At 44.0% G+C, this 14656-nt stretch overlaps 1 protein-coding gene across 5 annotated transcripts in view; it reads right to left on the bottom strand.

Annotated features, from left to right (window-relative positions):
* DLG3 (discs large MAGUK scaffold protein 3) overlaps positions 1–14656 on the bottom strand; it is a 59657-nt gene that overhangs the window by 16450 nt on the left and 28551 nt on the right. For all 5 annotated transcript variants that reach the window (XM_032757136.2, XM_032757134.2, XM_032757135.2 and 2 more), the window contains one exon: positions 6953–7067. In XM_032757136.2, the coding sequence (XP_032613027.1) occupies positions 6953–7067 (115 nt within the window). The remainder of the gene's footprint in view (positions 1–6952; positions 7068–14656) is intronic.

Raw genomic sequence — 14656 nt, 5'->3', positions numbered from 1 at the left:
ATCGAGGCCAGGCCAGAAAAATATTACATTATTTAAGAGCAAGGGAAAGAGTGTAGCCCAGGGAAAATGTGACATGTAAAAACAAAGTGATGGTAGGCTACAAAGCAGCTTTCCAGAGCCGTCATACCACCATGAAGAGCAGATGCAACTTCCGGGGGATGTGCAGGTTTGAGTTCTTGAGCTCATCTTCAGCACTCTAGCTCTCAAGGCTGCTGCCTGTCTCCCTAAGGAGAAAGTGTTTCCAAAGGTCTTGAAAGACAATGTTGTTTAAGAGGTGACCTTTAAAAATATCCTCGAAGGGATGCATGCGCCCACCTACAGGGATAATGTATGTGCTCTAGAGGACTTTGGCCAGTCTTCCTTTCAGCTGAGTCCTCTCTGCCGGATGGAAAAGCAAGAATATAACCAGCTCAAAGTAAACAGATTATCAGGCAAAAGTCCTTGCAGTTGAGATCCTAAATTGTAAGATTTGGGTTGGAAAGATCCAGAGAAATTATAAGCACTTGGCACAGCCACCGTGATGTCTTAATGAACCAGAACGCAAAGCAAATGGTAACTAAGAAGGAAACTGGTCAAGCAGGTTTCTTGATGCAAAGCAAATGAGCATTTTAGCGCTATAGCCTCAAAGGCAAGGGGTTTCTTCTGCTAAAATAACCTAGTATTGTGCCCACCTCTCTACCTGTGGCTCGAGCCATCTGTCTATAGCCTAAGATGCTCTGTCAGTCCCCTCACCCAGCTCAGCAACTCCTCCGAGGCCCAGCCCAAGTCTCTCCCAGCTTTGTGATCCTGCCCACTCCAAATTTCATTCTTCTAAATCCATACCATATTTGCTACCACATTTGGCAGCAACCTTTCTTTATATTTTCTACTTATTGCTACTTAATTCTTGCAAGGTATTTTTAATATTTCATATTACACCGCCAAAGTGGAAGCCCTTTGAAAACTGAGACCATGTCTTATGCTTCATGTGGGATTCTGAATCCTTGTGAATGGTGGGTGAGACCTGGCTACAGGGGATGGAGTGTCCACAGAAGACCCTCCCAGGTACTCCCTAGTTTCTAACCCTGAGAGTGTTCCCTCCCATAGTAACTGGGGCCTAAGACATCACTTTATTCTTTTGGCCAGAAAGTACTGAATAAAGGGCACACATTATTTGACGACTAAGCAGCCCATCCCTTGCCCAGTCTGTATAAAGCATGCACAGAGTTATAAAGCAACAGTCACTCATCAGCCCTTGACCTTAGTGAGAGTTAAATTTCCAGCAGCCTCTGAAGAGCAGCCTAACAGCACAAACCCGAGCACTCAGACAGGCACAGTGTGGGTCAACACAAAAGGAGTGATCGGGCCTCCCTGGTGTATCTTGAAGAAAGGTGCATGGAGAGCAGGTTAAGAGCACCTTCCTCCTTTGTCTGTCTCAAAGTGTCAGGCCTTATGGCAATTATGACGTTGGAGAGGCATTCAAGGACCAATTAGCCCGCAATGAGCGACTGTTTGGGGCTCACGGCACTTGCAGATGATAGGATGAGCTGAGGGATTATGAGTGCAAGCCCAGGACTAGTGTTTGGGAATAGGCAGTTCTAGAAATCACTGATGCAGGAAGCTCTGCCCCACCCTCTGGTAGCCCTGAACACTTACATACATTATTGTTGCTTTTTAAAATGCATATTATCCCCACCCCCAAATTCTATCAGATAGTGAAGCCTGCCAATATTTCCCCATTGGCATCTTAATCCACTATTGAAACTCATTAGCAAACAAGACCAAGTCAGGCTCCACCAAGCACCACCCTGGGCAAAGCAGAGTAGTTGCACAATTAATGTCTGCTTGTTGACAGGAATGAGCATTCTCCAGCCTTCTTTAATGACCAAGCCAATATGTCTGACATTGTTTCTTGAATCAAGACTACAGATGCTCTAACATGATTTCCTTCCTAGAGTGGGAAGACGACTGAGATGGCAGATGGCCAGTCAGGAGGCCAGGACCCCCAAACTACCTGAATGCTGTCCTGTGGCTGCAACGAATGCAGCCAGGCTAGCCCGAACAGACTTTCAAAAGCTATTTCTACGACTGTACTCTTGAGCCTCTTGGCAACCTTTGGAGCACAAGGTCTTTCCTTTATTCATTCAATAAATTAAATTAAATTAAATTAAATACAAGTATAGAACAAGGTCATCCCTGGAACTCTAACTTACCCAGTGTCTTTGTACTGCCTTCACATCAGAATGGTCTGAGTTAAACACACCTACCCATCCCAACCCTGAGCAAGAAGTTCAAGAGAGGTTTATTTCTGTGGACTCTTCCAGTGGGCAAGGCAAATTCTCCAACAGAGCAAAAGCCCTAGGCTGGGCAGACTGAGGTGCTGTGCTCATCCTGGTCATCTACTTAAGAGATGATTCTAGCATAGTGAAGTGTGAGGAAGGTCCTTCCAAATAAGTCACTGATGACTTTAAAATCAAATTTCATTTTCCAAATACTGCTCTCTTTCCTTCTTCCTCCTGCTCCCTGCTCTACAAACCCCATGTCCCCTGTGGTTAGTACAGCTGCAGCTCCCTAGGGTTTCACCTGTTAGAGCCTGTTGCAGCTCTAAGAGGGTGTTATTTACTTCAAAATAGCTTTGCAAACCCATGTACACCAAAGGGAGATAGATACTCAGGGGAGGGGAAGGAAAGCAAAATAATTATGTCACAGGGAAAGCGACACCAAAAGAATCAGAGGTGACACCCAAACTGAAAAAGGGTTCCCTCACTTTAACCACCTGCTGCTTAATCTTTTCTGGGTAGATGGTGAACTGCCAGAGGGCAGGGACCATACCTGCTGCTTCCTTGAATCTACCCTGCAACTGTGCCCAAATTGTCGGTCTTGTGTTTTACTGCTTTCTACATAGTAGGAGCTAAAGTAAGTGTGATGTTTACTTTTTATAATTTTTTATAGAGACAAGGTCTTGCTGTCACCCAGGACGCAATACAGTGTCATGATCATAGCTTACTGAAGTCTCAACCTCCTGGGCTCAAGTGATCCTCCTGCCTCAGCTCCCTAAGTAGCTGGGACTACAGACACATGCCACCACACCTGGCTAATTAAAAACATTTTACTTTTTAAGAGGGGGGCTCACTATGTTGTGCAGACTGGTCTCGAACTCCTGGGCTCAAGCAATCCTCCTATCTTGGCCTCCCAAAGTGCTGGGATTACTGGTGTGAGCTGCCACACTCAGCCTTGATTGCTTGTTAAAAACATATATTTTCCTGGGCAGGGCGAGGTGACTCACGCCTGTAATCCTAGCACTTTAGAAGGCTGAGGCAGGCGGATCACGAGATCAGGAGATCAAGACCATCCTGGCTAACACGATGAAACCCTGTCTCTACTAAAAATACAAAAAATTAGCCAAGTGTGGTGGGGGGCGCCTGTAGTCCCAGCTACTGGGGAGGCTGAGGCAGGAGAATGGCGTGAACCCGGGAGGCAGAGCTTGTAGTGAGCCTAGATCGCGCCACTGCACTCCACTCCAGCCTGGGCAACAGAGCGAGACTCCATCAAAAAAAAAAACAAAAAACAAAAAACCACCACACATGTATTTTCCCAAACCTGGTGAATCCAAAGCAGTAGAAAAGGAGCCTGGGAATCTGTATTTTTACTAGCATTCCAGCTGATTCCTATGAGGAAGTTGGGGAAACACTGAAAGAACCACACTTTATAGTCACAGCAGCCAGGTTCAAGTTCCAGTTTTGGAACTTCTTAGCTATCTAACTGGAGTCTCAGTTTTCTCATCTGCAAAATGGGAATCATAATATCTACTCTGTAGGATTATTAAAGGGATATTAAAAGCCATTTAAAGAGAATAACAAAGGTCTTGATGAACAATGTGTTCCCTAAATGTTTGTTCCTCTTTATCCTGAAGACACTGAGGAACTAGTGAAAGCTTTTGAGAAGATCATGTTCAGATTATTGCTTTAGTTTCAACCCCCTCTGCAACACCCAGGCAAATGGTTGCCCAGCCTCTTCTGTAACACCTTGAGTGACTAAAGATCGAATTTACTATATCCAGAAGCAGTCCATTCCATTTTCAGACAGTTTTAATCATTAGCTCTTCCTTCCTTATGTTGAGCAGTGATCTGCCTTGGGTGACAGAACAAATCTAATCCCTTTTCCACATGATAGGGTGAGGCAATTAACTTAGATAAGGAAAGTACATGCCGCTTGTTTGAGGCACTGAGAGGGCAGTTTTATTTATGCACATGTCCAGCAAGTAGTTGATATGCAGGTCTGTAGTTCAGTAAAGAGATCAGGAATGTCATTTATACGTCAGGATTTGAAGCTGTGAAAATAAATGACATTGCCATGTAGGGGGGCAGAGCTAATGAAAGGTATTAAGGAATGGTAAGCAGGGTAGAAAGGGAGTCTTTAAAGAAGAAAGCAGGTAATTCATGGAAACAAATGTGGTGAAGAGGTCAGAACAATGTCAGAGAACCAGTGAACCAGTCACTAAATTTGAAGACTAAGAAGTCACCCACTGATCCCTGACAGAGAGTCAGGCTTTTGCTCCCCTGGAGCTTTCCAGAGCTGCTCAGAGCCACACTACCACACTGAAAAGCAGATGCACGCTTCCTTTCGGGCTAGTGAAAGAGAAGTGATTTGAAGCAGCAGCAAGTACTCCAACATTTCCCAACCTGGATGTTGACATAGGTTTCTCAAATAAGGCTCCCATGCTCTATCTTTTGGGGAAACACTGCCTAGTACAGTCCTTCCTGGAGATTAATCACAGGAAAGAGCCCCATTTTCCTCTGTTTAAGCCTGCATTTGCCCAACTTACTAAACCACTGATTTTTCACACAATACTTACTAATATCTTGAGGAGCTAGTGCTTTCTGGCCAATAATTTGGTAAATGCAGTAAGCAAAGGGATACAAGACAATAGTTTAAGGGACTATTGGTATCAAGGGATATTTTCTTCTTTTTAAGAATGGAAGAAGCTTAAATATGTTTACATGCTGAAGAAAAGGAACCAAGCGTAGAGTGAAGGGCCAAAAGCAGGAACAAAAGGGAAGAGAGCAAGCCAGGTTCCGATAAAGGGGTTAGCTTAGCAAAGGGCCTCAGCTCAATGCTTTAGCCATGAGACATTAAGTGCCCCTGATTAAATCTAGTGATCACAAATGGTTACTATTTTCCTAACCACATCTACTTTCCTCAGAGGATGCAGATAATTTATCTAGAGAAGGTTACGGGCATATTATATAAACTGATTCACTAGACACAGTCATGGTCTCCACCCTCGCCCCAGAGTTAAGCTGAATGTATCCCTTTAATTCCCTTGCCTGAGCCAGGGAAGAGTGCTCCACATCGGGAGCCAATGCCCCATTCCCCCTGCCCAGGCAGAGAGAACTCTAACACAGGATAGGCGGAGAGGGGAAATCTAAAAATAAAGCTCTCCAAAGAAACTGTCTTGCCTAAAGAGCAGCTTCCCACGCACACTGGAGTGCCACATCTGCGGGGGCTGGAAGCATGGAACGGAACAATCCTGACCAAGTCATATAAGCATTACCTATTTTGGGGGGTCGACAGTGCATTTCTGATTTCACCCATCAGCACGCCAGTATCCAGACTGCAGACTGGGAGCAAGGGCTTTAGTGACAGAAAACAAAACTTTCTTTTCCGGGGAATTGGAAAAATGACCAGTGACGAGTTCTGCCTTCCTACCACTCTCCCTTCACAGCGGGAGGTAAGCATAGCACATGCTTTCAACACACAAGGGGTGGAGCTGAGGGTTCACATTAGAAAAGATTGTGAAGGGTTCTAGTGGGCTTCAGGCTCAGAGATGGGTTCCCTTAGCTCCACTCCCTGCGGTAGAGTCAGGGACCACTAACTGGGGAAAAAGAAAAGCAAGCACCATGAGAAAAACTGCAATTAGCATTGACATCCCTTCACTATTGTCATCTCACACCCCAAGGACAGAGCAGTTGTCACGTTGCCAAGCAACTAGCAAGTGCAACTTCCCGGCCAATATCAGAGGCCACTAGAAAAAGTTCAGCCCAAGAGTTTGATAGGACCCCACACCTAAGCATTAAACACAATACCGTAGCGACTTCTGGCTCAGGAGAGTAATCCCCACCACCTTTCTCTAAGGGCTTTAACCTTGGAGGATACAATGTACTTGGCACCAGATTTTGGAGTTTTGCCAAGAAGCCAAAGCAGGAAGAAGGAAGCTATCCCTAATTCTATGAGGAGTCCACAGTATTCACTTGGCACTCCAACTCCCCAGGAGATTTGTACTTTGACCTGACAAAGTATTGTGCTATGCCTCAAGGGTCAGAGAAGCTCAACCTTGGAAATATCTCGGAATAGCTTTCAGCAGCAATATACTCCATGCTACCTATCTGTTTCCTCCACCTCCTCCCTCTTCCTAGGGCACATACACTATACATCCCATGATTCATAGATACAGCAGACCAGTGCAGCGGGTGGTGAGGGGTGAATGGAATCACAATAAAACATACAGAATGCAGCAACCTGTCAGTTCTTTGGTCTCTTAAAAGAGATCCTGTACCAGAACACTGCGATAGTTGCTATGCTCAGATACAAATCCTGATGTCTATTATGCATACATGGAAGGGGATGGGGGGGTGGTAAGTTTCCCCTCAAAGCACAGATTGCAAGCAAAGTACTTTGAACATTTGACTGATATTTGAATGCTGACTAGCAACAATCACCCAACAGTCTTTTACAATTAGAGCAAACTGAAATTTTCCCATACTGAGTCATTCATGAGCTAAAAGGAAGAAGCCAGCTCACAAAAGGGAGGAGACACTGACCATAAAATACACAACCTAAGCATACAGTGAGAAGCGTTATTTTAGTACTGGGAGTACATACTCTCTAGCCCACTAGTTAAATAAGAAGGGCTGGGTTGGCATGGAGCTCTCCTCGTCCAGCACAAGGGCTAGTGCTCTGAAGGGCAACTTACCTGACATACAAGGACCTCTTCTCACTTGTTCGGAGGGACCCAGACCCAGAGCTCATGCTGCTGTTCATCATTTGTTCTCGCAAGTCATGTATCTTTGATTCAAAGCGACTGTATTCTGTCACGGAAACAAGAGAAAAGACAGGAAAAGAATGAACTCAAGGAGCGCCCCTGAGCTTGCATGCCAGCAGCCAAAAAGCCAGAAGGCCCCTTGGCTTAAAAGCAGCCAGAGCCAGCCCACTCAGTCTTTGCTTTGATAAGCAAAGTCCCTCCTCCTAAGCACAGAAAGACAGACTTCCCTTCATCCCCAGACTAACAGAAGGAAAGAATGCACCTGAAAAAGGAGTAGCATTTGGACAGGTCAAATGCAAAAAGGTCTTATCTGCCTCAAAATCTCACTGACCCTTTAAAAAAATAACAAATGGAAAGAGGTTCCAGTGCAACCTTTATAAATCTTCAGAGCCGACACTAAGGCCCAAGGAGAGCAGATGGGGAAGGAGACTTTCCCAAAAAGCGGATTGCAGAGAACAGATGGCCCTGAGACGCAGAGCGGAGGGGCTGGAAAGGACCTGAGGTCATTATATCATTGTTAGGCAAGAAGACAATTTTTTCAGGATGACTTTTTGGCTGGGGTGAAGGGGGGTGATATTGGAACCCAGTACAGAGGTAAAAACAAACAAACCTCACAACCGTAACAACCATATGAGGAGAATTGAAGCTCTCATAAGTTATTTCCCTTTTAACCAATAGCCTCTTTGGCTTCACTAACATACAGTAAAACATAAATTCTCCCAAACCGAGAAGTCGGCTGACACCTCTCACCTCCAAAATCATCCAGTCAGTGAGGTCATAAGTCCATCACAACAGCTGGAAACAGCCTTATCACTCTGGAAATGTAATACAGGTTTATGCCCAATTTAAGAAAACCTGATATAAGAAAATTAACTCTAGCTGTACAATTATTATAAAAGGCTTTTTATAGGGCGGCTTTGCTGTGACATTCTCCTAGGACATTTAAAATACAATATTCACACTTACCAAACACACAATTACACATTTTCCAGGCCTATAATTGCCGCATAAAATGGGGTATATCTAAGGCCACAGGCTGTGGAAATGCTAGAAAACAGGCACACTTCACTATGACAAGCTGACTTTAAAGGGAGTCAAAATTTATACTAAGGGTTGAAGGTTGGGAAACTGCTTTAAAAAACGAACACACTTCCAGGGGAAAAAATTCCACAAAAGCAATTTCGTGCACCATAGAGGGCTGGCAAGAAGCATCCCCACCTGGTCCGTACGACTCTACAGGAGAAAACAAAACACCTGTTCCAGCACCTGACACTCCCCTTCCCTCGGCAAAGCAACCAGACTGACCTTCAACTGGGTGTAAGGGGAAATGCTAAAGCCTAAAGGGGAAGGAATGGAGTCAGGCAAATAGCCTCCTCTCAACAAAGTTTCTTTTGTTCACTGTGATATCAATTTAACCAACTGGTTAAATTCGTGTGCTCTTTCATTCATCACACGCCGGCGTTATGGTGATTTGTCCTCATTACCTACTCCTGTTCCTGAAATCCTGGAGGAAGCAGTTAAGTCACTGACTCACCCATTAAATGTTGCAGGGAGCGGGGGGGCGGTGGGTAGAGAGACAACAGCTGGCCAATGTTCCTGTTCTGAGGGTTACACGGCAACCCATCAATATCAATGAGGTGCCCCAACCTAAGCCCTGGACTGTCCTAGAGCACAGCAGCAGGCCAGTCTACCTCTGGAGACTGCCTGAGTGCTGGCCCCACCCCAGGGCTTGGCCCTCTACACTGGGTGGGGATTGTTTCTCATTCGTTCCTTTCTGGCCCTCCTCTGAGCTCACCGGCTATGGGCAGAACCCGGTGAGACAAAGATTTCTGACCAGGCAGCCCTTTCTTAGGGGAAGATAAGTAAAGGAGAGAAAGAACTATGCATTGAACTGTGAACAAAAAAGTACACCCAATCTATCTTTAAGCCATGTTTTCCCCTTCTTGAAACTTGTTTATATATTCCCTTCTTTGGAATCGACTTGCCCGCTGAACTCCAACTTAGCAGCAGGTCATGGCAGTTGCTTAGTAACTACATTTCTTTAAAAATCCTTTAAAAAACAACCACCAAACCACCATTTCCTCAAAGCTCCTAATCCAAGGCTGATAATTCTGGGCCAGAGGGCCCACTTAAAATAGACTACAGAAAGAGAACAAAGCTATTGCTCTAAGGCATACACTTTTTGTTTTCACATGTGCTGCTAAAATTTCAAGTTTATTAAATTGTGTTTTATTCACTTTTTTTTCCATTTGGATGATCCCCTTAGAGTTCCAGCTGCCCATCAGTCTCTGGCTTTTATTTGTAGATTTATCTAAAGTCTACTAGGCAGAGCAGCCTTTGAATAAATGATTGTTGGGTAAATGAGGAGCAAATTAGGAAACTGTGTCCAAGTTGACACTTCTATTCTTAAACTAATAAACTTAATGGTTTATTTAACTGATGGCTGCCAGCTTCACTGAGGGCTTAGAAAGGTAGTTAAGAAGCATTCACATTTACTTTTGTTCCCAAGGTTAATTGTTGGGAGCAATTGGGGTTTATTATTTTTAAACACCCTTTTGAGATGTTAACAACCCACAATAGGCAGCTGATTAACAACTTTGTTTACAACAAAGAAAAATCATTCTAACAAAAAACTGTTTAGAATAGACTTAGATACTACCTCATCTTAAATATTAGAGGTATCATTTTCCCAGGACAAAAGCTTCCCTTAAAAAGCATCTCAATTCTAAGACTTCAGGACCCGCCAACCTCCCTCCTTCCCTCCGATTTGTCACTAACACAGCCATCGCAGCCAATGCTGGAGGACATCTCCTAGGCCAAAGTCACCGCCTAGGAAGCCCACCTGACCAGCCTCTAACCCAGAGGGCCCACTTCAAAGAAGCAACACTTAATAGTATACCAAAATCTCAAGTCTACTAAACTGCTCTTTGTTTTTTCCCATTCAGATGAACCCAACTGTTTGTGACCCACAAAGATATCCAGTCATCGCCCTCTTTCCTTTTTCCCAGTTGCTAATCACAGAGAAACAAGTGGGAGGGGGCACAATCAGAAGTCAGTACCGAAGAAGGGTTTTGCCCCAGTCACTGACAAGCTGGGGTGCCTCTAAAAGATCAGGATTTGGCACCCCATCCCAGATACACAGAATCAGAACCTACTGAGCAGGGGCCCAGGAATCTGCATTTTAACAAGCATCAATGTGATTCTGATAAAGTTTGGAGCTGCTGGTCTTAACTTACAGAACTGGATCCTGCAGTGTCTCTGAAAAGAAAGGTGGGGGCCAGAGAGTGGATAAGCTCTCAAAAATAAAACTTGGTAATACAATTGCACATCCTTCGGGAAAGGAAAGCCCTAAAGATGCCACAGTCTTACGTGCCTGCAAAGAAAGCTGCTGAGTTTACACTTTTTAAAAATTCTGTATTACTTCTCCATCCCACTCCCCAGAAGATACCACTGTTGGTATTTTTAGTATGTGTCCTTCCCGACTTACTTCCATGCATATACGGCTTATATACATGTACTCACAATTCACACACAAGCTTTTTTCATTTTCTGATACATCATGAAAACCCATCCATGTTGGCCAGGCATGGTGACTCATCTGAGGTCAGGAGTTCAAGACCAGTGTGGCCAACATGGTGAAACCCCATCTCTACAAAAATACAAAAATCAGCCAGGTGTGGTGGCAACACGCCTGTAGTCCCAGCTACTCGTGAGGCTGAGGCAGGAGAATCGCTTGTACCTGGGAGGCGAGGGTTGCAGTGAGCCGAGATCGCGCCACTGCACTCCAGCCTAGGTGATAGAGCAAGATTCTGTCTCAAACAAACAAACAAACAAAAAACCATCCCTGTCAGTACACAGACTTCATTTTAATAGCTGCATAGGATTCCATACTATGGACAGACCATAATTTATTCCGTCATATTTCAATGGATACACATTTAAGTTGTTTACAATTCTTAATATTACAATAAATGCTGCATTGTGTATTTGTGGGGTTTTTTTGTTTTTTATATTTTATTTTTTGTAGAGATGGGGGTCTCACTATGTTGCCAGGCTGGTCTCGAACTCCTGACCTCAAGGAATCCACCTGCCTCGGCCTCCCAAAGTGCTAGGATTACAGGCATGAGCCACCGCACCCAGCCTGCACTGTATATTTGTTTGAGCATTTCTGTTGCATAGATTCCTAGAGTGAAACTGCAGGGTCAAATTATATGCAAATTAAAATTTTTGATTAGCACTACCAAATTGAACCCCAACATTCTGAAACCTTTCTAAGGATAAACTACTATTCCACTCTTCCAGCACTTTTTCTGTTTCTGAAGTGGAGGCAGAATTTACCTTTGAGGACAAATTGATCTTTTGTTTGGAGAAAAACACTTTAATGAGCCTTTTGGTTATGCAAAAGTAAAGATTTTATTCTGGAATGGACAAAAAGGAGCTAAAATGTTCTCTGCTTCATAGTGGAAAAGGTGTCCTCTTGATGAGTGGAGTTGCTGGTTCTCCAGGTTAGTTAGGCCTCAGTCCACAGGTCTTTCTCTCCCTCTTTCCCTGGCCCTGTTTAACCATGAGTTAAGATGCTGTTCCACCTACATGACACTATATCTACCTCTATAAGTATCTACCTAACTTGACTACATTACATCTGCCCCCAACTTGAAAACCAAGCCTTTTTTTCCCTCATGCCAAACCCCCATTACTGTAAACGACACCCCCTTTTCCCTGCATACAACCAGTGTTTCCTCAAATTTTGCTGACGTTTCTTCCTAATTGCTTCCTCAATCTATTTCTTTATACCTCTAATTGTCATTGCCTTACTGTTGATTTCGTATCTTAATTTTCCCTTGACTATTTTATTATCTCTTCTCTGGGCCAGTGCTGTATCTCCCTAACTGGTCTTCTGCCCCAAGGCTTTACAAACTCAATCCAGATTAGATTCTTATTTGAAAAGCTTTCCTAAAGCTTGAATTTGTAGCTCCCCTGTCCAAGTATCTATAATGACTCAACGAGCACTAAAGAATTTTACTTTTAATATGTCAACCAAACTTCCAAGGACTGCTACAACCATCCTCCCATCACACCCAGCCTATCTATCCCACATCTGAATTACACAGGTCTTCTTTTGAGCTAGCCTGCCTGGACCCCTTGAAAACAGCTTGTTCAGTTCTACCTGTTATTCCCTGCTCCTGAAACATTTCTCCCCTGCCTGACACTGAACAACCTTTACATCCTTCACCATCTTTCCTACCTCATTCCAAGAAGTTTTATTCATTCATTTATTCAAATATTTTCTAAGTTTGGGCACAGTGACTCACACCTGTAATCCCAACGCTTTGGGAGGCCGAGGTAGAAGTATTGCTTGAAACCAGGAGTTCAAGACCAGCCTGGGCAATATAATGAGACCCCAATTCTACAAAAAAATTCAAAAATTAGCTGGGCATGGTGGTGCACACCTATAGTCCTAGCTACTCGAGAGGCTGAGGTAGAAGGATCACTTGAGGTCAGGAGTTTGAGGCTGCAGTGAGCTATGATCACACCTCTGGACTCCAGCCTAGGTGACAGAGTGAGATGCTGTCTCTAAAAAAAAAAAAAAAAAAAATTACTGAATGTCTACTGTGTATCAGGCATTGTGCTAGCTGCTGAGAATATAATGGTAATCAAAATGGTCCCTAGAAATTACAATTACAAAACAAACAATTATTTAATTACAATTGTGATAACTGATGAAGAAAATGCTAAGAGAGAGACGAATAGGGTGACTTAACCTACCTGTGGGAGGGGGGTAGAGTTCAACAAAGGTTTCCCTGAGGAAGTGACATTTAAGCTGAGTCCAGGGAAAGGGCGCTGGTGAAGAAAGCATTCCAGACAGAAGGAACAGCATTATGTAAGGGTACAAATTGTATGGAATATAGGAAAGTAAGGGGATACCGGCAGGAGATCAGACTAAGAGGTAAGCAGGGGTCAGATCATACAAGGCCTTGTAGACTATGGTAAGGTTATTTGCTTTTTTTTTTTTCTTTTTTTTTGAGATGGAGTTTCACTCTTGCCACCCAGGCTGGAGTGCAATGCCATGATCTCAGCTCACTGCAACCTCCACCTCCTAGGTTCAAGCGATTCTCCTGCCTCAGCCTCCCGAGTAGCTGGGATTACAGGCCCCTGCCAGCACTCCCAGCTAATATTTGTATTTTTAGTAGAGACAGGGTTTCACCATGTTGGCCAGGCTGGTCTTGAACTCTTGACCTCAGGTGATCTGCCCACCTCAGCCTCCCAAAGTGCTGGGATTACAGGTGTGAGCCACTGCGCCCGGACAGGTTATTTGCTTTTATCCTAAGATAAATTCTTTCTCAATGGAAAGAAGCCATTGAATGATTTTAAGGAAAGGAAAGACATGATCAGATGTGTGTGTCACTTTGGCTTAATTTTCAGCCTCTGCTCAAACATGTCCAATACTGGGAAGCTCTCTAATTCTTTTTTTTTTTTTCTTTTTCTTTTTCTTTTTTGAGACAGGAGTCTTGTTCTGTCACCCAGGCTGGAGTGCAGTGGTGCGATCTCGGCTCACTGCAAGCTCTGCCTCCCAGGTTCAAGGAATTCTTGTGCCTCAGCATCCAGAGTAGCTGGGATTACAGGTGCCTGCCACCACATCCAACTAATTTTTTTGTATTTTTAGTAGAGACGGGGTTTCACCATGTTGGCTAGGCTAGTCTCAAACTCCTGGCCTCAAGTGATCCACCCACCTCGGCCTCCCAAAGTGTTGGGATTATAGGCGTGAGCCACTGCACCCAGCCGAGAAAATTTTTTGGTTTAGCGCCATCCCTTCTGCCAGCTGGTCCTAATTTTTGTGTCTAAAACAGCATAAAACATGATGGGTTCTTTCGTTCAAAACAGTGTGAAGGAATAGTTTAAAGAAGGTCAAAGAGTTGGAAAAGACTGGAATAAGACTACTGAATAAAATGGGAGTAGATGGCAGAGTGGAAACAGGGGAAGGGGAAGTAATAGTAGGTTGCAGGCCAGATTATAAGTGCTTGAGATAGGACTTTTCTTACTAGGCAATGGGAACTGCGTTTAAGTGTTTAAACAGGAAAGTAATACAATTAGAACTAGGTTTGAGGGAAAATTATTCTGGGAGTGTAATATAGAATTGGAGGACAGAGAGAGAGAGATAACAGAGACCGGGAAGCCACTCTACTACTACAGACAATAATTATAAAGGCCTGACATAGTATAAGGGCAATGAAGACAGAAAGAAGAGACAGGAATCAAGAAATATGTTGGATCCTTCAAAAGTGGAGAAAGACAAAAAAGAAATATATTGGAGCTTGAAGGGAGAAAATTTGACATCTGATTGGATGTAGAGTGTTGGGATTATAGGCGTGAGAAAGGATCAAAGGCAAAGAATCTGAGTTTTTTCCTTGGAGACACGGAAAAGGTGGGATAATATCAGCCATAATGAAGAATGATCTCAAGAATGTCCTCAAAAAGTTATGTCTTAGCCGAGATGGGCGGATCACGAGGTCAGGAGATCGAGACCATCCTGGCTAACACAGTGAAACCCCGTCTCTACTGAAAATACAAAAAATTAGCTGGGCGTGGTGGCGGGCGCCTGTAGTCCCAGCTACTCGGGAGGCTGAGGCAGGAGAA

The sequence above is a fragment of the Hylobates moloch genome, unplaced genomic scaffold (genome assembly GCF_009828535.3).
Source record: "Hylobates moloch isolate HMO894 unplaced genomic scaffold, HMol_V3 SCAFFOLD_7, whole genome shotgun sequence".
Lineage (NCBI taxonomy): Eukaryota > Metazoa > Chordata > Mammalia > Primates > Hylobatidae > Hylobates > Hylobates moloch.
This window is presented reverse-complemented; position numbering and strand designations above follow the sequence as displayed.